The 22,599-nt window shown below is 54.4% G+C and overlaps 3 protein-coding genes across 10 annotated transcripts in view; 1 reads left to right on the top strand and 2 right to left on the bottom strand.

Moving 5' to 3' along the window:
• Positions 1-3,632, bottom strand: part of C2H1orf35 (chromosome 2 C1orf35 homolog) — a 7,421-nt gene extending 3,789 nt beyond the window's left edge. For 4 of the 5 annotated variants that reach the window (XR_010883544.1, XM_067292048.1, XM_067292049.1 and 1 more), the window contains exons 1-9: positions 3,579-3,632; positions 2,149-2,264; positions 1,878-2,031; positions 1,725-1,770; positions 1,530-1,612; positions 1,296-1,368; positions 1,029-1,108; positions 638-793; positions 353-553 (exon numbers count right to left, since the gene is read on the bottom strand). Coding sequence is in view for 4 of the 5 variants with exons in the window: in XM_067292048.1 (XP_067148149.1) it covers positions 353-553; positions 638-793; positions 1,029-1,108; positions 1,296-1,368; positions 1,530-1,612; positions 1,725-1,770; positions 1,878-2,031; positions 2,149-2,242 (887 nt within the window). In the remaining variant the exon portion in view is untranslated. Of the gene's footprint in view, positions 1-352; positions 554-637; positions 794-1,028; positions 1,109-1,295; positions 1,369-1,529; positions 1,613-1,724; positions 1,771-1,877; positions 2,032-2,148; positions 2,265-3,263; positions 3,295-3,578 lie in introns of those variants that run through there. The other variant, XM_067292047.1, reaches the window with a different exon arrangement.
• Positions 3,581-5,599, bottom strand: MRPL55 (mitochondrial ribosomal protein L55). 3 transcript variants are annotated; one of them, XM_067292056.1, is made up of 4 exons: positions 5,507-5,599; positions 4,366-4,491; positions 3,946-4,063; positions 3,581-3,825 (listed from the first exon to the last, which is right to left on the bottom strand). In XM_067292056.1, the coding sequence occupies exons 1-4, from the start codon at positions 5,539-5,541 to the stop codon at positions 3,682-3,684; spliced, it is 423 nt and encodes a 140-aa protein (XP_067148157.1). In that variant the 5' UTR covers positions 5,542-5,599; the 3' UTR covers positions 3,581-3,681. The 3 variants fall into 3 exon arrangements, with proteins under 3 accessions (XP_067148157.1, XP_067148156.1, XP_067148158.1); XM_067292055.1 differs by having other exon boundaries at positions 3,583-3,825; positions 3,946-4,147; positions 5,507-5,597; XM_067292057.1 differs by lacking the exon at positions 5,507-5,599 and adding an exon at positions 4,939-5,011 and having other exon boundaries at positions 3,583-3,825; positions 3,946-4,147.
• GUK1 (guanylate kinase 1) lies at positions 5,031-22,599 on the top strand. 2 transcript variants are annotated; one of them, XM_067292051.1, is made up of 8 exons: positions 5,031-5,154; positions 12,352-12,465; positions 14,545-14,586; positions 15,688-15,784; positions 20,477-20,615; positions 21,476-21,560; positions 21,880-21,965; positions 22,422-22,599. In XM_067292051.1, the coding sequence occupies exons 1-8, from the start codon at positions 5,112-5,114 to the stop codon at positions 22,455-22,457; spliced, it is 642 nt and encodes a 213-aa protein (XP_067148152.1). In that variant the 5' UTR covers positions 5,031-5,111; the 3' UTR covers positions 22,458-22,599. The 2 variants fall into 2 exon arrangements, with proteins under 2 accessions (XP_067148152.1, XP_067148153.1); XM_067292052.1 differs by lacking the exon at positions 5,031-5,154 and adding an exon at positions 11,908-11,962.

Raw genomic sequence — 22,599 nt, 5'->3', positions numbered from 1 at the left:
ATCGTTGCATCCAAGTCCTTTGGAACCGCAGATGGGGGCAAAGAGCGGTGCAGCGTTGCGGCCGCGACCAGCCGTCCAAAACCGCCCGCGACGGCAAAGCGCGGCCCTCAAAGACCTCGGCGGCTGCGCGCGACCGGATCGACGCCGACGCATCAGCGCTCTCCGCCCCGGCCGGCTGCGGGCGAGCGGCGGGGTCCGTCCCCGGCGGATGCACCCGGCAGCCCGCCCCGCGCCGCAGGGCTTTGCCGCGCTCTCCCGCTGCCGCCGACGGCCAGACTCTGCACGCCGGCAGCTGCCAAGCTGCGACTTTAATTCCTATAACACCTTTAAAAAAACATGGACTATTTAAGACCTGCGGGGCCGGGCGCTGGGCTCCCCGGCTCCTGCGAGCGGGCGGCGCGGCGGCGACCGGCTGCGGCTCCTCTTCCTGCCGCGGCGGCGTGGCGACGGGTGCCGGCCGCGGCCGTCCCGGCTCCGGCTGCGGCTCCGGCTGGGCGAGCGGCGGCCGCTGCCAGAGGAATCGTCCACGTCACCGGGTTTCCTCCGCCGGCGCCTGCGGGACGGAGCGGGAGGTGAGCAGGGGGCGGTGGGGGACCGGGACGCCCCATCCCACCCCCCTCCGTCCCATCCCGGCCACCTCGTGTCCCGCTCCGGAGAGGAGGAGGAGGAGGAGGATGAGGACGAGGCGGAGGCGTCTCTCCCGCGCCGCTTGTCTTTCTTCTTTTCCTTCTTGTGCTTCTTCTTCTTCTTCTTCTTTTTCTTCTCCTTTTTGGGTTTCTTGATGTTCTCCGAGCTGCAGTGGAGGGGACAGGGGTCACCGGCGTGTCCCCCCCCACCCCCCGGCCCATTTCCCACGCTCGGACCCGACTGCCGACAGCAGAAATCTCCCCGCCGTAATAATAATAATAATAATAATAAAAAAAATCAAATTTTTTCCCCTCCAATTTCTGCATTTCAAGCATCGGCCCAAAGCCGGGCGGTCGGCGGGGAACGCAATGCCCGCGCGCGCCGGGGACGCCCCACCTTACCCTCGCTCCTCGGCCTTCTCCTCCTTGCGCTGCTTCCTGCCGGAGCCGGCCGCCTCGGGGCTGCCCGGCGCCTTTTGATGCTGCGGGGTTGGAAGCGAGAAAGGAAAACACGGAGCGAGTTGCCCCAAAGCTTCAGTGCATGACAGTGAGGGGGGAAAGGGACTTCCAAAGGGAGTGAGGATTGGGGAAAGGAGGCGGGCGTTAGTCACTGCCGAAGGAAAAGCTTTGTTTCTTCCGGCAGGGAATGAATCCGGCTCTCGGACCTACCGTGAAGACGGAGAGCCCCAACTTGGCCGCCTCCTTGTCCTCCTTGGAGAGCATCAGCCGGCCGGCGGAGCCGCTGGAAGAGGCGGTGGTGGGGAATGGGAAGAGGTGACATCAAGGTGTCCCCAAACCATGGTGGTGGGGGGGGGCGACGCTCTGGTGTCCCCCCGCACCCATCACCGTGGCCTCGGTGTGCCGGCGGAAGGGAAGGGAAGAAAGGGCACCGGCCTCACCTACCTGGAGCTGCCCAGTCCCACCAAGCGGTCCACGTCCGCCCGGCCCCGCTCGGCGCCCTCGCGCTTGCACACCTCGGCCAGGTCCTGCAGGCACCAAAACATGATGTTTTGGGAGGGGGACGGGGATGGGACGGGACATCCACGTCGGGGATGCCGGGCCACCGCGGAGATGGGGGGTGGTGGGGGAGACTCTCACCTCCTTGCTGAGCCCCGAGGGCCGTCGCCGGACGCTGCCGTAGCCCCTGCGGGAGAGAGCAGAGGAGGCGGCAGGCGGGGAGGTCCTCACCACGCGTCCCACCACCACCGCCACCGCCACGGTGGGGACCCCCCCCCCGAGCCCGGCACTCACAGCGCCGCCAGCATGGCCTCGCGCTCGGCCCGCCGCACCGCCGCCAGCTCCTCCTCGCCCGGCGCGCCGCCCGCCGCCGCCGCCTTGCCCTTGGCGTACCAGGTGAGGTCCTTGCCCTTCTGCCACCGGCCCACCGGCGCCATCAGCGAGTTGCCTGCAGCCGCGAGAGGTCCCGGAGGGGTTGGCGGGTCCGTCCATCCGTCCGGTCCCATCCGTCCGTCCATCTGGTCCCGTCGTCATCCCCCACCTCCCCCCCGCTCCGTGTCCTTACCCAGGTAGTTCTCGCGCTGCTTGTCCACCTTGACGTCCTCCCAGCTGAACTGGTCCTGGCCGCCGCGCACGCCGCCCCGCGACGAGCCGAACATGGTGCCGCCGCGACCGCGCGGCCTACGAGTAACCAAAGTTACATATATATATATATAAAAATTCCTCTCCCCCCCCCAAAAAAAGGTCCCCCCCTCCCCACGTTTTTGCATCTTTTGCCTCATTACCAGCCCGGTCTTGCGACCAGCCTGGGGGGGAGCAAGAGTAGGGGGTGTCTCTCCTCCCCCCCCCGCCCCCGAAATGGTGCCGGCTGCCGGCTGCACCGGGGGGGTCTCACGCGGAGGGGAGCCACCACGTGGAGTGCAAATCCGGGGGGGGGGGGTGGACAGCGTAGGGATGGGGGGGGCTGCAAAACCTGCTGGGGGGTGCGGGGGGGGGTGCATGGGTGGGGGGAGCACGTGTGGGGTGGAGGGGGGGGTTGCAAAGCCTGGGCAGTGCGGGGGGGGGGGGGGTGCACGGCCCCTGGGGGGGGGCGCAGAGGCTGGATGGCAGGCAGGGGGGTGCCCAGCCCCAAGGGGGGGCAGTTGCACAGGTCGGGGGGGTGCAGAGACCAGGGTGGGGCCCAGAGGCTGGGGAGGGGGGGTGCAGAGAGCAGCGGGTTGCAGAGGCCGGGGTGGGGGGGGGTTACAGAGGCCTGGGGGGGGGGGGCATTGCACAGCCCGGGGGGGGGTGTGCAGAGGCCTGGAGTGGGGGGGTTGCACAGCCCGAGGGGGTGCAGAGACCAAAGTGGGGGAGGGAGTTGCACAGCCCGGGGGGGGGAGGGGGTGCAGAGGCCGGGGTGGGAGAGTTGCATAGCACCGGGGGGTGCAAAGACCAGCGTGGGGGGGGGCTGCACAGCCCGGGGGAGGTGCAGAGACCGAAATGGGGGGGGTTGCACAGCCCGGGGGAGGTGCAGAGGCCTCGGGGGGTGTTGCACAGCCCGGGATAAGGGGGGGCCGGGGGGGGGTTACGGACCGCAGGGAAGGGGGCAGGCGGGAGGGGGGCTGCAAAGCGCAGGGGCCGCACAACCACCCCCCCTTCCCTTCCCTGCTTCCCCCCCCCCCCCCGGGGCCCCCCGCGCACCTCGCCCGCGCGCTCCGGCCGCCCCGCGCTGCCCCCGCCCCGGCCCCGCCCCCAGCGGCGCGCGCCGCTCTCGCCCCGCCCCGGGCGCTACCACCGCGCTGCGCGGGGGGAGGGGGGGAGCTGGGAAGCGGGCGGTACCATCGCGCCGCCACGCGGGGGGGGGGAGCGGAACGAGGGGGCTGCCCATGCCTGCGAGTCTCCCCAAAACAGCCCCGTTGGGCGGGACCCGATCCCCCCTCAAGCACCACTCCCCACCCCCCCAAAAAAAACAGACAGAAACACTCGAAACTCCAAAGAAATGGATTCTTTTCCAACTTTGTCTCCCCCAGGCGTGAGGTTGCAGCCTCTGCCCGGGCACGGGGGGTCGCTGCGCCTCTGCGGAGGTCCTCGGGACGACGATGGCCGCCAGCGGTGCACCTCACTTCTTCCAAAACCTCTTGTACTCGTCCAAGTTAATCTCTTCGAACGCTTCCTCCTTCTTGACCTTAAACTTGCTGGGGAACTGCCTCCGCAGCCTGGCTCTCCTCTCGGCCTCGGGCAGCGTGTTGCTGTCTACAGGCAGCTGGGGAGGGAAGAGAAGCAGCAGCGGAGGGTGAGAAGAGCCTGTGACCCGCCGGCTCTCATCTCCCTAACTAAATCAGTCGTCACGGCTCCTAGACGAGGACTTTGCCCGTAACCTCACCATGAGGATCTTCTTCGGTTCCTTGTAGCGGATGTGGACGGTAGAGCCGTCAGTTTTCACCAGGAGCATGGGGTACAGCCGGCCGTACACCTGCCTGCGGATGTGGGCGACGGAGGTCCTGTTGGAGTTGCCGTGGGCGGAGGAGGCGTGGAGGTGGCGAGCTGGGGGCAGCCACCTGCGGACGGCATCCTGCCGCAGGGCGCTGCCGGGGAGGCAAGAAGGGGTCAGGCGTGAGGAAGATGGGGGGGCAAAAATGCTGCGCTTGCCGGAAAATGAGCGGCGCTGGGTCGAGCAACGGCGGAAACGCACCGCGGACAGGGACGGGCGCGCTCCCACCCTCACCCCCGTGCATCCGCGCTCCCCGCCGGCTGCAAGGCCCAGGCAGGGGCCCCGGCCCGGCAGCGGGGGGATGACGCTCACCCCAGCGTCCTGCTCAGTGCCGCCATGCCCGGCCGGTGAGCGCGGTGGAGGGGCTGGGACCCCCGGGGCAGCCCGAGCGGTGCGGCACGGCACGGCACGGCACGGCGAGGTCTCTCGGCCGCCGACCTGAGGAACAAGATGGTCTGCCGGAGTCAGTCCCAAGGTGGCTCCCCCTCTCCCCGCAGTGGTTCAGCCCCAAGGAGGCTCCCCCTCTCCCCGCAGTGGTTCAGCCCAAGAAGGCTCCCCCCTCGCCCCACAGTGGTTCAGTCCCAATGCAGCTCCCCCTCGCCCCACAGTGGTTGAACCCCAAGGCGGCTCCCCCTCTCCCCGCAGTGGTTCAGCCCAAGGCGGCTCCCCCCATCAGGGCCCAGCTCCCAAGGTGACACCCCCCGCCGCCATTATGGTTCAGCCCACGGCGGCTCCCCCTGGCTGCACACTGCCGGTGCCCAGTCCCTCCCCCGCCTCCCCGGCCACGCTGCTCGGCCCCCGGATCTTTCCCCGCGCCTCCCACAGCGCCCCCCCCCGCCGCGGCGCGATGGTTCGCCCCGCCGCGCTCCCCTCACGTGACCGCACCCGCCGGCAAAACCTCCCTCCGCCGGCGCGCGGCCGCTCCTCGTGTCGGTGACGTCACTTCCTCGCGCCGCCAGGGGCGCGGCGGGTGACGTCGGCGGCGCGAGGCGGCGGCGGGGCGCGGGGGCTGCCGGGATCCCCAGCCCCGCGCGGCGGCGGGCGGCCCCGCCCCCTCCATGAGCTGGCGGCGGCTGAGCGGCGCCATCGCCCGGGCGGCGGGTGAGCGGGGCCGGGGCCGGCCGGGACCTGCGGGGCGGCGGGAGGGAGGGGGGCCGGAGCCCTCCGGGGGTCCGGTGCTGAGGGGCACCGAGCTCCGACCGCCCCCGGGGGGGTTTGGGACCCTCCGGGGGTCCGGTGCTGAGGGGCGCCGAGCTCCGACCGCCCCCCTCGGGGGGGCCGGGACCCTCCGGGGGTGCTGAGTCCCTCCGGGGGCCTCATGCTGGGGGAGGGGGTTGAGCTCCAGTCAGTCCTGGGGGTGCTGGTCCCGCCGGGGAGGACGCTGAGCCCCCCGCAAGGGTCCCGTCGCGGTGGGTGCTGAGCTCCGGCCACCCCCCGAGGACGCCGGTCCCACCTGCGGGGATGCTGATCCCGTCGCGGAGGTCGCATCCTGGGGGTGCTGAGCTCCGGTCGCCCCTCCGAGCTCCGGGGGGTCCCTCGCGCGTGTCCCTTCCCATGGCTGCGGGGATGGGGCTGACCCTGACCGAAGACACGCGAGAAGGAGCTACGAGACGGGGGTTGGGGGTTAAGCGCGCTTTAAACATATAAAAATAAAGCTCCGTGGGGTGAAACGCAACGTACGTGCTGTGCTTCTGGGATAAGGTCCCCTGGGAAGTGGAAACTTCCACTTAAACCAGAAGAAAATAAGTGGGTGTCCTACATCCTCGGGGACCTGAACATCTGGAGATGATTGTTTTTAGCTCAGAAATGAGCTAATTCATGGGAACGGTAGCGTCTGGACTGTAGGGGGACCTGGACAGCGTAACGGCACCCGTCTGACCTTCACGGCTACAGAAATTTGTCTGGATGGGTGGAAAGGGTCAGGACTGCTCTCCAACCAGTTGGTTGGTTCACCTGCTCCAGCTTTACCTTTAGGCCAGGTCTTAGACCAACTCCCGGCCTCGTCCGTGACTTGGACCTAAGTAATTTCTGCAGTGACCTTGAGCAAACGGTTCTTGTTCTTCCTTTGGCAGCATTGCCCTCTGGAAAGCGAGGAGCGCTCATCAGTGCTGCCGGCGGAGGGGCTTACGTAGCGTTTTTGTTAGCTAATTGCTTCTGGGGAGAGAAACGATTCGTTATTTCTGCCAAGTATGGGTGCTGCAATGCACTTAGACGGCTGCACGGCGGGATGCTCCGCTCGCGTTTTAATTCCGCTTTTTGAAGAGAGGGAAGGAATTATCATCTGCAAATTAGAGGAGACTCTGGATAGAAATAACCGAAGCAGGAGCTGTTTCGTTGCTGCTGGGCCCTGCTAGGACTGCGTGCGACGGCGCCTTGGTGCTTAATTAGGTCGCCACGTGCATCTCCTTAGGGCGTTAATAGGGCCCCGAAGAGCGTTGTTTGTTGCATCCTCGTTACCGCTTGTTTCATGTGCTTAATGAGGCGATGCAATTAAATCAGCTGTGACCAGATGATGAGCGTGTCAGGGATAACATTCTGGTTCCCCAGCTGAATGCATGCAGATCCGGGGCTGTGTCTGCTCGAGCAGCCGGTGCGACGTGGCTGGCCGAGTGCTGGTCAATGCTTGGCCCGTCCGTAAGTCACTGCCCGCCCATGGGAAGGAGGAGATGTGTTTTTAGGGCCTCCTGCAAACATCAAGAAGCCGAGTGTTTGCCTGCTCTGAGATAATGTTAAACTTTGCTGTGTTCCTACAGCTGGCTGGATGGGGTTTTCGGGTGATACAATCAGCTGTCCCAAAAGTTAGGAAGGTGGGAATCGAGGGCTTGTAAAAGAGCCTGCTAAAAATAGGGAATGGGATTATATACCTAATCCACGAGACCTTTCTTGGGGCTCTGGAGAAAATGTCCTTTAATCTTCTTTGCTACTTATAAGGTGGTTTTACCTTCTCTTTAAAGCCTGTTTGCTAATCAGCATTAGTTTTGTTTAACTCTTGTGATGTCCGTCCTTTGCTTTACTAGTTGTATTGCTGCCTTCCAGTTACAATCGAGGGGAAGTTTAGCAGGCGTAGGCTTAGAAATGTTCCACGCCCTAGTGATAAGCTGAGGTTCCTTTGGAGGCCTAAGGACGTAGGTAGTCTCAGATTTGGACGTACTGTTGTTAGACTCAGCCAGCTGGGAAAGCTAGATGTGTTGAACCTCAAGAAGAAACTGTTGCCTTGAGAGATTTTTGAGTTACACCTCCATACATAATAAAAATATGTGTGTGTGTATACATTACTTACATATATGCATCTAAAATATAACCTACAAACCGTTTTGAGAAAAATGTTCATCGAGAGCCTTAGTTAATTAATTGCCGTTCTGGTTAATGCCCTGAAATCACATCCTGCACGTCCCCAAGGAGGAAGCATCTCCCATGTGCTTCTTGTTTGACCACCTAACCTTTTTGTAACCCGGCAGGATCCGTGCGATCGTTCATCCTCAGCATGCCAGACTCGGCCATCTGTAAATCACAGGGGTGACGCTTCGCCCATCCCCAAAACATGAGGTTCTTCATTAAAAAGCAATGTTTTTTTCTGTTTCCAATCAGCTTCAGTCTGCTATGGTTTTGGTGATGTACGGTGATTAGGCTGGAGCCAAAACCATTTTAGGTGTAACTGCAGCAGAGGTGAGAGACCTTCTGTGCTAGATACAGTGTTTGGAGACCAGCTGCTCTCCTGAAAATGCCAAAATCTGAGCAAAGGGAAAAATCCTGAGCTGCTGCTCAGGACAGAAATGTGCCTGTAATGTGGCAGCTGCAAGGGGCAGGTTGAGAGTGTGACACAAGTGCTTCACTTGTGGTTTTTGAAGGCTTCACGCTGCCTCTGGGCAGCGGGCTCGTGCCGTGACTCCGCCGTGGAGAGCTGTGATACCCTTTCGGCGGCTCAAGAGTACGGGAATGAGGAGGGAGAAGCCCTCGGGTGACTTGCTGAGCGAGCCGTAGACAAGGCCGGAGAAATAGCCCTAGGAGATGGGCTGGTGAGTCAAAAGCAGGAACGAAATATTGTTACGACAAGCGTGCCGCGGTGCTTATATTTACCCGCTTCTGCGGGTGCTGGGGCGGCGGCGGAGAGGGTGCTCGCTCCTAGATCTGTGCTGTTCGCATGTAGAGGTGGAGATTAACTCATATGTTCACGCTCCCAGACCATCTTCATCCTTTCTCTCCCACCCTGGGCAGCTGCCCCCAAAATCTCTCGCATCCTCGTCTGAGATTAAACCCGTCTGTGCTGTGGCAGAGCTGAGCAGAGGCCAGGGCTTCGCTGCACCGTGCCAGGTGGTGGGCGCCTGCGAAAAGTAGGTGCTGTGACGGCTCTGAGAGAGCTATTTTTGTCCTGCTCTGACACAGATTCCCAATTTACCAGCCGGGTGTTTGCTGTCTGCCACCCACGCGGAGGGCCCAGCCTCTTCATCTGGCAACGGAAATTGGTTTTTCTGTAAATTACGTCTTGTCTTTTTCCTCTCCACCCTGTTTTGGTCTGCAGAGATCTCCAGCAAAGAGAAGAAGGGGTAGTTTTGAAAGGAGGCGAGAGGAAGCATCTGTAAGTCCTTTGGTTTATTTTTAGCCTGTTTCTTGAAGAAGTGAGGCCTGCGTGATTGCAGTGGGAATCGGTGTGTCTTTTCTCGCCTTAGTAATTCTGTGAAAAAATGTAGGTAAAGGAGAGGCCACGTCTTCCCCCAACCTCCCCACAAGCGCTCCTGCAGATGGAAAAACATCATCAGCTCCACCCTTACTAGACATCAGGGAATCCACATCCTCAGGGCACGGATTCCTAGGAAACCGTGCTTTATTTTTTCACCTGCTGTCGGACCTGCTCCCTTCCCTTTCGCAGCCTGCCACCAGCGGTTGCAAATTGGGACCTCGGGGATGTGCAAGGCGGCTGGCAGGCGTCCGCAGCGTTTAACTCGATGTCTTATTAGCACCGGAGGTGTGACGTTGCTAATATCCTGATGTAGGAAGGGTGAAGGCTGGGTGTTGGGAGACATCCAGCACCTGCCTCAGCTGCGGAGGGTGTTGGCATCTGGTGAAAAAGGGCGATATGACGTTGAGACCTTTTGACACCAGATATTGAGGGAATGACTGTGGATTTTGGAAGGTTTAGCATGCTTGAGGAGAAAATGAAGACATTTAGAAGTGGAAAAGTAGAGCAATAGATCGTGGTTAGCCAGGCTAGGTGCCCGCCAGGGACTTGAGAGACCAGAGTTCAGGTCACTGCTGTGCTGCATCCAGACCTGGTGTCTGACTCCAGGTGTTCCTGGCCACCGGGCACCAGGTTTGGCTCTTCTGGGGTAATGTGGGCTCAGTGTCTTGTGGTAGGGCAGAGCTGTGGTCCATGAACGGCCAGGTGGGCCGAAAGGGCTGACACCAAGGATCTTGAATCCAGTATTGTTCTAGTGTTGAAATATTTTAGTCAAAGTGGGAGAGCTCCATCCGGAGGGATGGAGAGGCGTACACCCTGGAGCGTGCCACCACAGAGGTGTTAGAACATGCTGTTTGAAGGCTTGGGTTCACATCTGTTGGGAGAGAAGGAGAAGGAATTTGTTCTGCCACCTTCAGTGTGGGTAAGTGTCTCAATCTTTGACTTGACGTGAAGCTGGAGGCAAGAGCCATGCAAACTCAAGTCCAAAAGAACGCTTTTTAGAGAAGGTGGCTAAAAACAGGTTGAGTGTCTTTCTAGAAGAGTTGTCTTAACCAAACACCAATGTTGGGTGTAATGTGAGTGTAGTAGCTATCTGGCTTGGGTTTTATACCGAATGCACATCGATGTGATTTAAGAGCCCCATCCATACAGACATGCTACGTTTGAGCAGAAGATGGACTAGAGACCTCCCGCGATCCCTTCCAACCTGAATTACCCTGTGGTTTCACCTGGGGAGGTACCAGGGTGGCACACGCTGGCCTTCATCAACGTGTGAATGGCGTTTGCAGCTTTACCAGTCAGAAGAGCAGGGAGTTGGGAGGAAACCACCGGAGAAGATGATTAAAGATCAGCAGGCGGTTTTCATTGGCCATCTTAAAATGGAGACTCCGTAATTAAGGCTTTACGCGGCTCGCAAATAGCCCAGCTTTCTGCCCGCTCGCTCGTATTATCAGCCTGTCGCTGCTACGAAGAGCTGGACTTTATATCTTGGTTGGAAGGGTATAAAAGCAAAAGGTAAGAATTTGTTGGAAGTCTGCTGCTCCCAGCCAGCGCTCTCCGGTACCCTCGCCTCTTCCACTACTTCCTTCCCAATGTGCTTTGAGTTGAGTGATGTGATCGTAACTGATTTGGGCTGATTTGAATTCCCCTTTTCCTATCACTGCTTGCTAAAGGGTCGAAGAAATTTTGGGGAAGGAGAGGGAGGAAAACTCTTCTTCCTCTGGCAGTGATCCAGTCATCCTGTCAAGGGCGAAGGGAAGGATAACACAGGTCCATAAAGGGCTCCCTGGAGGCTTGTTCAACCTTGATGCATTTCTCAGATGATGGAACCAGATCCGGCATCGTGGTAGTACACATATGATGGGACCAATCCTCTGAGGTCCCTGGAGAACGGATGATCCAGCTCCCTGGAGCTGCAGCACCTGAAGGACACCAACGGCAAAAAAAGACAGTTCTCCTTTTGGGTAGTGATTGAACTTGGGAGTTTTTACGCCGATATCCATGTTAGCTGCTGCTAGAGTCTGCACAGACGAGACTTCATATATTAACGTGCTCTTCTTTAGTACGTGCTTGAATAAGTTCTGATCAGACACACAAAGCATCTGTAGGGAATGGAGGGAAAACTCAAATAATTTGCTAGCTTTAGTGCTGCCTCACAGGCGTCGGCGAGACCGCGGAGCTGTGCAGAAGGGATTTAGGGATAAGGAAGTATCCCGCTCATGCCGGCTGAGGTCAGGTAGACGGCGTGGCTGGATTAGCCTGCCGTGCAACCCGTGGCTGCCACTGCTTTGGTAAGAGACTGCAGATGGCTTAAGGCTGTTTAAAATGATTTGTAAGGTCAGGGTCACATTTCTATGATCTAATTTAAAATGGGGAGGCGTTATACTGTCTGTCTTCTGAATGCTCCTGGGTCAAGACTCAGCTGATGAGGTTAAAATAACACATATCAAGGGGCTTTACTGCTTGCAGAAAGATGGTTGGTTTTTTTTAATAGGAAACTAGACCTGTTTGATTTGTGTCACCTCTTTTTTAAAAGCTGCTGAATTGTTGATGGATGACTGACCCCGGCCATATTCTCTGCACTGAAATACAGGGTTTTCTTCTTTATTCACATGTTAATCATTAACCTTCCTTCCTCCCCAGAGAGGCAAGCACAGGAAAATGTCCATTCTTTTCTTTCTGGGTGAAGAAGCAGCTGCAGAAAGGTCCACGTGACCTGAGGCTGCCTTTCTCCGGTATTAGGACCCTTCTTGCTTGCAACAAGAGACCTCAAGCTGGCGTTAGCGTGGTGAAGCGTGGCCGTGGCCAGCTGGTATTTGTTTCCCAAATCACACCCTTGTTCAGCCTGTCGTTTGCAAGGCTTTTGAGGTTTATTTCCCTTTTACTGTACATCTAAAACAGTCCTTTTCCCTTTGATAGACAACAGTAAGGTCTGCTGTGAGCCTTTCCAGAGCATGCGAGTTGGAAGAGTGGAAACTGTAAGACGAGTCTGTACAACAGACTGGCCCTTGGAGAGGGAAGCGGCTGTGCCATTCGCAGTGGCAACTGGAGTCCAGTTTCCTCTTTCTTCGGGTTATGTGATGCGAGTTTAACTTCAGTCCCTCGAGGACAAGTGCTCATACTGCAGTGATACTCGTCCTTTAATTGTACGAGCCGAAGCTCGTGGTGGGGCAGCTGCCAATGACTGTGGGACCTAGATGCAGAACTTGCCCTTCCCAAGGATGGGTCCCTCAGGTGAGGACTGGGGCCAGGAGCAAAGCAGGGTGAAGCTGTCCTGCTCGTGGCCTCTGATATCTGCTTTCCAAAATGAGATCTGACTCCTCAGGGCTCCTAGCCCGGCTCTTTCTCAGCAGTATAGAGGTGGCAGCTGCCACAGTTTGCAGCGAGTTTGCTAATTTAATAGCTCTTGGAATTTCTCTGGTATTTTCCGCGCTCCCCGGTTACTCCCCATCGGCTCTAACTTGTGGATTTTGATGAATTCTGATTTGCCTGCAGAAACTTGTATCTGAAGGTAAAGAATAGACACTTCTGTGGGCACAAGGCACCCCTGGAAATCCATAGCTGTGTTTTCTCATGGGCTGTCTCTCTTTCTAACCGGATTTGTATTTTTCCTGTCTCTCTAGCCATGCAGGGGCCGAGGCCGGTGGTTCTGAGTGGCCCGTCAGGCGCAGGAAAGAGCACTTTGTTAAAGAAATTGTTTAAAGATTACGAGAACGTCTTCGGCTTCAGTGTCTCCCGTGAGTATCTGCGTGTCATTGGTGAAGGGGAGCGCAGGAGGTTGAGGTTGGTAGCCCAGAACCTGATTCGGTAGCAGTATTTGTGCCCTGGATAATCTGCTTCTCTGGCTTACCTGTATCCTGGTCTGCCTGTGGGCTCTTTGGGATGTTTAAATAAGTCAGGCCTTTTTTTAAGACTAGTATTAAGAGGCAACTCCAGGATTTGCCTGGAATGGCACCTTTCAAGGTCTCTGACTCGCCACCTCTCTGAACACAGCTCAAAATGGTGATGAGATTTTTCCGAGTGATTCCTCACTTGGAAAGTAACCAAATCCCAGAGAAGACTCTCTTCAAAAGCCGAGTCTTTCCACCTGCCTGTGGGTGCTGATGAGGATTTTGTTTGCAGGATAGCTCGGGCTCTGGTTAGCATGGTCTCTGATTTAAAATACACATTTTGTTTTGCTCCTTGACCCGACGGCCAGATGGGTCTTACAGTTCATCCCATCGCCTACTCACATTCTTGTTCCTGCCACTGCTCTACTGGTTCGTTGACTTTACTTTCTACTTTGATCGCTGAGTGCTGGCCAAGGGTCCTGTTTTTCTACCTGAGATATTTTCTTTTAATATGAAAATAGCCCCCATCTGGCTGACTTGGTCCACTCGCGCCTGCTGCCTTTGCCCAAATGAGGCAGGTTCAGGCTGGTGGGCGAGGGCAGATTCCCCATCCCTGGCAGGTCATGGGAGAGGGGCATGTTCGTGGTGGACTTCAAGCACAGGTTGAGGGATTTGTACGACGGCCACCAGAACTGCCCGGTTTCCAGTGCAGGTTACGTGCTCATCTCTGCCAGTCAGCTCGTTTTCATTAGCAGAACTCTTTTAAAACGCTCTTCCCTTCCTGCTGACTTTTATAAAATAGCGTGAAGCTCTCTGTGATGTGTTTAAAGAGGTGGTGGGGTGTTAATGACACATCAGGGTCACCAGGATTACTGTGCAAACTGTTTTCTCAATAGTAAGTGTAGGAAACTTTTCTGGAGCAGCTCTCCCGTTGCAAAACTAATTTGTTGCCTTTTCTGTGACTGGCAACTTGAGGGTTACCATCAGAGTTTGGGCTGCATTCTCAGCTTATTCACCTGATTTTTCCCTGGGGCTCTGGAAGGTGTTTTTAAGTATTTTATCACAATTTTTACTGTCCTAATGCTTTGGATACTGCAAGTGAAATCCTCGCACCGAGATCTGTGAGGTCCAGATTCATTCCACTATGAAAAAGCACATACTGAAATGTGGAAAATTTTAAAGTTACTGGAGACTCAGAAGCCTTAAAAATGTCTTTCCTTTTTTCATCCAATGCTTTTAATTCAACTGAACCTCTTAATGAAGAGCTCACCCCAAACTAAATCTTGTTGCTTCCACAAGGCAGCTTTTTGCTATATATTTTTTCCTAAATCTCCATAGACCACTTAGACCTTGGCAATTAGCGCTTTATAAAAACTAAGAGGTGATGAGAGCCTTATTGCATTAGGTTAATTCCCACAGATCCTAAAGAAAACAATGAGTGTTGCCTTCCGTGTGGACCATCAGATCTTTTTTGGTTTGCAGATCGTATGCCTAAAATAACACAAGTCTGAATGACTTCCAAAAGGCTTCATGGAATGTCTGATTTATTCAACTGCTTCACCTAGGAGTTTGCCCTTATTCATTAAATCTGGCTATTTTAAGCACCTAAGTAGGTGCTGCGTGATCTTTCAAAATGAAGATAACTTATTAAAGTAGGGCACTGCTAATTCCCCTGAACCGAGATGGAGATCGGAATAATGTGTCTAGGATTACACAGGGAAGCTTGTAGCAGAGCAGAAAACTAAGCCTAGCCTGTTAGGTCCCAAACTGGCCCCTCTCAATTGATTGTTTTCAGATTATCTAGAAATCAAAGGTGTGAATCATGCATGTTGTTGTGTTTTACGCTAGTTGATTCCAGAAGCTTTGATCATTTTGAAAGAGGATCAGCCTCCTATGTGAATGGGTTAATCTGCGTGTGGTTTTTATTTCTCTGATGCTATTACTTCCTTTATTTACAAAATTCACAAGGCCGTCTTTTGCTTACAGATACCACGAGGAAGCCAAGACCTGGAGAAGTAAACGGCAAAGGTCAGTGCGTTGCAGTTGGGCCCGTCTCATCAGACGCGACAAATTATAGCTCTGAAAATTTAAGTTTTTATGAGAGAACTGCATGAATGCCCATTTACAGAGACGACAGTCCTACATCTGTGTTTATAGGGGGCATTTCCTTCAGGCAGGAGGCATAGGCATTCAGTAATGATATATTTGAGTTTTATATATATACACCTTTTTTCTTGATCTCAATGGCCATGAGACCATAACTGCTTACTGCTGCTCTGCAGCGTGTGCCGTGCAATAGAGAGAAGATACGAAGAGGGATGGATTTGGCAGAACAGAACCAGAATTTAATGAAGTAGTGAAACGTTAACAGAAGCTGAGCATGTGCTTCCAGTTTTCTTTTTTAGATACCTTCTCTGTGACACATTGACCAGGGTTTTCAAAGTGGGGCTCTCAATTTAAGCTCTCCCGTCCATACCTGAGCTTTGAATGGTTTGGTTTGGTGCCAAGGAGCTCTGGTTAGATACACCAAACGTATGGTTCTTTGGGAGACGCAGCTGCTTAATGAGATGCCTTTATCTGCCTTAATAGCCTGTGTGCAGCTGGCTTGCCACTTTTCTTTATTCTGGTCGGTTTGCATGTTTCAGAAAGAAACAAATGAGGTTGGCACTTAATTTCTGAAGGCAATGTTCACTACAGAGCGAGAGGAAGAAATTTGAACCAAAGATAGGGAAACGTTTCTTTTTTATTCATTTGTTTTGATGTTCCCTTTTATCTCCCCCTCTCTCTAGTCTTAATCATAACTGCTTTCAAATAAAGAGTTTTGCTGTAACGTATTCCAAGCTTTGGAGGGTTCCCACCCCACCAGAAAGGGGAAAGGGTGTGAAAAAGGGTGCACAGCAGCATATCTGGCCACATGGAAAGATGCACAGGGGTTCCCAAATGCTTTAAGGGGTGGAGAGGGGATGCTGTACATGGTAATTAGAAGGTAGGTATCTGCGGTCTGCCAGGCTTGTCCAGGGCAGGCTGTTAGGCGCTTCTCCCCTAAGCCCTCGCCTGTGCCATCTTGGCCATGCACTTTACCTTCAAAGCTGTTAATTTCTGGGTGATTTTCCTGTTTGCCATATACAGATTACCACTTTGTGACCAGAGAAGAAATGCAGAAAGAAATTGATGCCGGTGAATTCATTGAGCATGCGGAGTTCTCCGGAAATATGTATGGAACGAGGTACGCAACTCGGACGCTGTCGCCACTGAACCCAGTGGGTGAGAGGAGCTGAGATTATGATGGAGGAAGAAATATTTTAACTTAGTGACACTGTTTTCCCCCAAATGCATAGATTCTTGCCTTAAGCTAAGCCTTTCATTTGGGTAGCAGGGACCTGTCAGCTGTATTTGGTCATTATTAAGACAGCAAAATTAACTCTTACAAAGAGCTAACTCATTACGGTTAATTCTTCATTGCAACATGAGATTCCCTGTTGCCTCCAGTGTTTGAGGGCTGCTGAAGGAGTTTGTATACTTAATGCTTTTCTTGCACAGGGGTGATTTTCGCAGACTATTTGCCCTCCTTAATATCTTCAAGTGCTCTGCAGAGGCTAGTGGGCAAGGTGGACGCTTATTCCCTATTAACTTGCGGTCTGAATATGATAAATTCAGGAGCGGGTGCTATTGCACGTGTATTGGCTGTGGTGAAACAAGTACACATGCTTATTTGGAAAAGTAACTGCTTACAAATAGGTCTATTGCCTGGCACCGTTGACCAGGGTTAAAGAGTTGGGTGGGTTTTAAAATAGCATTGCTCTGGGCATTGGAGCTGGTGATCAATAAAACATTTAGCTGCAATGTTAATTAGAAGTCAAATACCTTACATAATTATTGTTAGAAAAGTGTGGCGCTATGGTACAGGACCTGTTAAGGAGGAAAGTTAACTAAGTTCTAAGATATTTAATCTTTTAAATTAGAGAAAGTTGCCTGAAATGTTTTTCAGAAAGACTTGCATTTCTTAAAGGGCTGAATGTGCTTTTGGGGGATTTTTTTTGGAGACAGCAAATTTGGCTAACTTTCCTCTTCTGAGGTTGGATTCTCTGTGAGGTGTCTCTGCATAAAGCTCCCAAACTGATCGTGCCGTAGGTGCACATCTGTAAAGGAAAGGTCGGTGACTTCTATCACAGTAACGTCGGTGTTTTAATGTGACACGCGCAGGCATCACTGCTTTTGCTGCAGCTGAGGACAGTGTCCCGGGGACTGGCCGACATGCTTCCAGTGTCACTGCTCGCCTCTCGGTTTATCTCAAATGCTCGGCACCAAGGAGGAGCCAGGTGCAAGCTCCTTAATCCCTGGGTTCACCCTGCGGAGGACGTGCTGGCTTCCCATCGCGTGCTCTGCTTAATCCAGACAGCCGCAGTGCGCAGGAGATGGCAGCTCCCTGATGTCTGATACCGGTTGGGTTGGTCGTGGTGCCTTTTCCTCACGGTGGGTGCTGACAAGGCATCTCTCCTCTCGCCAGCTGATTTCGATGGGATTTTTCACGAACTGGCTATTTTAAGTCATATTTTTTCCATCAAATTTGGGTGAGATCGGCTAATGGAGTCCATTATTAGGAGGAACAGGACACGTGGACAGTACAACTGCACGTGCGTCAGAAAGGCTGCCGGGAAGACCAGAGGGTGCAGGTTTTGCTGACCTTCCTCAGGGCAGACGGGGCAAGAGGATCCTGCGTTTTTGTGCATCTTTAATAACTCGAACAGGAAGGGAGAGGTAGCGCTGAGGAAGCAGCGACAGCAGGGCTTCCTTTTGCCTCCTGGGAGCGCACGGGTGGTTTCGGTGGTTGCACGCCGATCTCATGCTAGCTGCCTTGAACTGTCATCCTGGCCTAGAAAACCTCTGAGGCTCTGTGCGGTGAGACAGGATGCTTGGGGATGATGTTGCTGCAGGTGTTACGCTTGAAATGAGATCAAACCGGGAGCCTTACTGTGGTTTCTGATTGCCTTGTAGTGTTTTCCTGTGGTTGCCCAGACCGAGAGAAGCCTCTAGCTGAATTTCTGCCCCGATTATATAAACCTGGTTAGTGAAACAAAGCTCGGAGCTGAGGCAGGCAAGGATTTTTCCCTTCCTGCTATAACCTCACATCGCCTCCGTACATTATCTGATTGCTGCTTTCCCCGCTGCATGGCGTGCGTGTCAGTGACGGAGAGAAGCGTGTGCCCCGTTAACGGTGGTAGGTTATATAAACCTAAAAAGATTAAATCTTGGTAGATAAAATGCCCTAATCGCTGCAGATACAAATAATATGCTTGGCTTTGGTTTTGAAGTGCTTTTCTCCCCGGCCTTCGCTTTTGTCTCTGGTCACACGGCCCCCTAGCCTGCAGGTCCATGCTGCCTCTGCTCTGGGCTTGGGGTGGGGAGAGTTCAGGGTGGGAGAAAGAGGCTGGAATTAACTCAGATCGACTCAGCAATAAATGTAAATTTTCAAGCAAAATAAATATTGAAACCATGCAAGCGAAGATTTTCTATTTAAGTGCCTGAGGATGTCTCATAATCAGAGCTGTTTGATAAGATGGAGGAGAGGGTCCCTTACGCTAAGCAGAAAAGTTGAAGCTTTCACCAATGCTTTGCGCTTCCTAAATCCCACCAGCTATTAATAACTAAAAATGGTTGCTTATTTTAAGAGCCCTGAAAGGTCCATGTCTTTGGGATAGTGCCGAGCCCTTTTCACCAAAATCAGGACTTATTTGAAGCTGCCTTTAATTAGGGGCTGAAATCTGAGTGCGGGAGTGGGGCACAGAGAGCTCTTGGCTCTTTGTGGATTGATTGTAGCAGGAGTTGGTTGATACCTGGTGATACCTGATGAAGCTTGTGGCTTTTTCGAGGAGAAACAAGCCAGTTTGGGGAGTTTTTTGTGGATTTGTGGTAGATGATGCTCAGATCTGGGCTCTTATTGCTGCCCTTCTGGGCAAGGTGGTAAATCTCTGGTTGTACATAGCACAGTGATGGTCTTACAGCATCACTCCAGCTTCCTCCTGCTGATTGGGGTTTAAGTGACCTGTGCTGTGGGATCCCAATGCCAGGAAGACAGCTTTTAGCCGTCGCCTTGTTTCTGCGTGACCCCAGCACCACGGCATCTCTGCAGTCGCTAGTCCTTGCCCATTTGCAGTGTGCTTGGGGCCTCCTGGGAGGGCCTGCACCAGCTTCGGGATCTCGAGGCTGCCTGGCTGCTGGATCGCTTTTTCCCACCGTTGGTGTGTAAAGAGCTGTCGCCGGTGTGTTTGTGACCTGACCTGGGTGAGGGGTTCACAGACCTGGCACCACACCAGCTCAGTGCTGCAGAGCTGTTCAAATCCGCTCTCCTATTCTGTTTGCTCAAGGTCTCCAGCTCTTCCTCTTCTCAGTGTTACCCCTGTTCTACCCCTTCCCTCAGGTTGGGGCTCTGGCTGCTCCATTGCTCAGCTCTTCTTCTTGGGGCTTTTCTGAGCTTGCAGGTTCCAAGAAGTCCTTACAGCTTTCCCCAGCTCCTCTCCGTATCCCTCCGAGACACGTTCTGCTCACGCCGCCTCCATCCTTTCCGACTGCATTTGCAGAATGCTGTAGTGAAGCTGCAAGGTCGGTGGATGCCAGACTCTCCGTCTGTGTTGTTGCGTCTTGCTCTTCTCCCATCCCACGAAGAGCAGCGCCCTGGCTGCATGGCACCCATGGGTGCTTCCTCTCTATGCTGGCAAAGGCCTTGCCTTCTCCTGCCAGCTCCAGTCCAGGGTGCTGCTCAGCTAGGGAGCAGCGCTGGAAAGAGCTGAGGGTTTGGCTTGGGGTTGGGGCGAGAGATGGCTGTGGGAGTCCTGAGTCTCTGCGACTCTCCTCTCCTGGGACACTGGAGGACACAGCAACACTCGTTTAAGGGAGTCAGTTCTCAGCACATCACTGTGGAAGGCCCTTTCCATCGGCAGGCTAATCCTGCTGGTGCACGTTGGGCGCAGAGATGCTGCGAAAGGTCCAAAGAGGTGCCCTGGGTAAAGGCAGAGAATCCAGATAGTTCAAGGCTAGCTCTAGAGCAGCATTTTCTCTTAAACTCTGCTGCCACTGCGTGGCCTCCTGATTTAGGTCACTCAGAACCTGCAGCGGATCTCCAAGCTCCTCGCAGGCCTTCTCTCCTCACCGTCCGTTGTGCTGCAGGGCCTGTCGTGAAGGAGGACTTTGGCCCAGCACGGTACAAAGGCAGACTGGAGAGTCCCCTAGCAGGGCTGATACCCACTGGCCGTGCCGGGTACCTTCTCTTGGTGCACCGGAAGAGGGTTGGAGTTGCTGCTTTTCAAGGGAGCGTTGTAGGTATTTGGGGAAAAGCGCAACGCGTGTTATATACAGCCCGTGCTGGGGAAGAGAAACAACCGTCTTTACAGATGTACGAGAGCCATCACTTAAAAAATGTTTTCTTAATCGTGCATCCTGCAAAAGTGGCAGGAGCATTGAAGCATCCTTCAGGAGAGCGTATGAGTATGGAAATTGGTGGACCTCTAAGGAAGGGTTTGAGTGTTTTTGCTCTTTGAGGTTGCTGCTGTAGTTGGTGAAGGCAGGATCTCTGTGGACCGCGTCCGAGCCACGCTGCACATGGGATAGTTGCGTGTTATCTGTTTCCACAACCTTCCTTCCTTAAGGTTTTGCCACTCTTTCTAGCAGCAGGCAGCCCTTCTGCCAGCCCCTCTGTTCTTTCCCAGGGACCCAGAGGACCCTCAAGGAGAGAGAAACCACCGTTAGCCTGAGTGGAGCAAATTTCCTCTTCCCTCCTGCAGCAATGAAGGCGCTTGGAAGCCCCATGAGGCAAAAGGCCCACTGCTGGGGGACATCAAACTCGCTCTGCTGTGGCTGGATGCTCTGTCCCTTCTCCTGCTTGGTCTGGGGAATAACCGGCTCCCTCTCTGCCTGTCCCCAGTAAAGGTGCGGTGCAGGCCATTCAGGCCCAGAACCAGATCTGCGTCCTTGACATCGACATCCAAGGCGTGAAGAACATCAAGAGGACAGACCTGAACCCCATCTACATCTCCGTGCAGCCTCCGTCCATAGATGTCTTGGTGAGCGGCTGCCTCCCTTTGCTGTTAGGCAGTTAGAGGTAATCGGCGTTTTGGTCTGAAGCGATGAGGGTTCCCCCCTCGTTGTTTAATGTATATATTTTTAAGGGCTGCAGAACAGGTGGGGGCTCAGTTCTGAGCACACTTGTTACCTCTGCTCGGTGTCTGCCCCATCTACAACTGCAGCCCTTGGCTCCCAGTAAAGCACCTTTCAGTGCCGTGCTTCTTGGATCTTCCCCGTACAGTCTCTTTCCACACCTTGGAGTGCAATCGCCTCTGTCCGGGTGGCAGCTCCGTTAGAGCACGGCCGGCCTTTAAAGTGCTTTACAAAAACATTAGTTGTCCTTTGTAAAGATAAGGCGATTACGTGGTCCCTTATTTATAATGATCACGTGTACACAGCGCCTTTGGGAGAAGTGAAATCTCTGTCCGGCTTCGGAGGGGGACGTGGTCCTGGAGATGTGACTTGCTGAAGCCATGCAGGAAGTACATGGCAGAGACTGAGCCCCGCGGCTCCCGGATCCCAGCCGGGGGCCTGGCTTTGCCCTGTTACTCTCAGCAGATCAGGCAATCTGCGTTTCTTACTGAGTTTGTGCGGGAGGATGCTAGAGTGGAAAGAGATACTGAAAACCCGATGTCCTGAGCCCAAACCCAGCTTGAACGCTGATTCGCTCTGTGACCGTGAACGTGTCCCCTTGCCCTTTGCAGGATGTCATTTCGCATGCCGTGGTGGCTGATGTTGGCCAACGGCTCCTGTGCGGGGGGCAGAGGGCTGTGGCTTTTAAGCTGATGGGGTGGCTGGTGTTTTCTGCACTCGGAATTTGGAACGCACATTTCTTTAATATATTTGTCATTGGGTTTAGGAAAAAAGACTACGTGACCGACGGACTGAGACGGAAGAAGGCTTACGGAAGCGTTTGACTGCAGCCTGCGTAGATTTAGAACTTAGTAAGTCCAGCGGCCTTGGAGAGATGCGGCTAGGGAGAGGGGGGACGCTGGTGGTTTAGGTGTCGTTTTCTACATGAAGGTCTGAGCTCTCCTCTCTGAGGAGCGCTGGCAGGGATTGCGCGTTGGCTAGGCTTGATCTAAGCGTGATACTGCATCGTTTCCCATTGCAATTCCCAGCGGACGCTTGGCAGAGCAGCACATTAGCAATAGTTGAAATAACAGTACTAAAATGCCACAGGAACTCAAGTCTTGCGTGAGAGAGAGCGCAGGGAAGAAACGTGTTCCCCTCTAACTCCTCTGTCCTCTTTTCCTTCCCTAGGTAAAGAGCCTGGCCTGTTTGACTTGGTCATTATTAATGATGATCTAGAAAAAGCCTATTCCGAATTGAAGGAAGTGCTCCGGGAGGTAAGTCCTTCAGGACTTTTCTGCCTACCTTGCTCCCTGCGTAAGCCCGACCGCTAGGCTGAGCAGGGCAGGGTCTATTTGTAAACGGCCGCAGAAGTGCAACCACGTGCCCGCACTTGATCCAGATCCAGTTTGAATTGGCAGGTGATCCAGTTGTGACCTCGTATGAGTGATCATGGATCAGAGGCCTAAGAGTGGGGAACGGATCCAGTACGATACTGGATTAGGGGCAGTATAAGCACGTGCCACTGGACAGTGCTGGAGGATTGTGCAATTTTTGAAGTGTCTCTAAGGCAAACCTAGCTGTGTCCCTAAAGGCTCGTGCACAGACTGGGCTTGGTGCGGTGGTACTCTGGTTTGTGCTGTGGTAATCATTCGTGGTCTTCAGACCTGTGAAACTAGGCATTGCTCCCTGAGAGTGATTGGCGCTCACTTATTTCCCTGATCTCCTTGCAGGAAATCAAGAAGGCCCAAGAATCCAAGAAGTCCTGAGCTGAACCTGCTTGGACGTTTTAACTTTGCACATCATTCCTGAAGCGCGTCACAGTATTTTATTCCAAGAGACATTCTCTCTAGCCTGATCCCCTTTCGAAGTTATTCTAGAACGTTTCTATTAAAACGAAAGAAAACGAAA

Source organism: Apteryx mantelli, chromosome 2 (genome assembly GCF_036417845.1).
Source record: "Apteryx mantelli isolate bAptMan1 chromosome 2, bAptMan1.hap1, whole genome shotgun sequence".
NCBI classification, from domain to species: Eukaryota; Metazoa; Chordata; class Aves; order Apterygiformes; family Apterygidae; genus Apteryx; species Apteryx mantelli.
The sequence above is the reverse complement of the archived record's forward strand: the minus strand, read 5'-3'. Positions and strand labels throughout refer to the sequence as shown.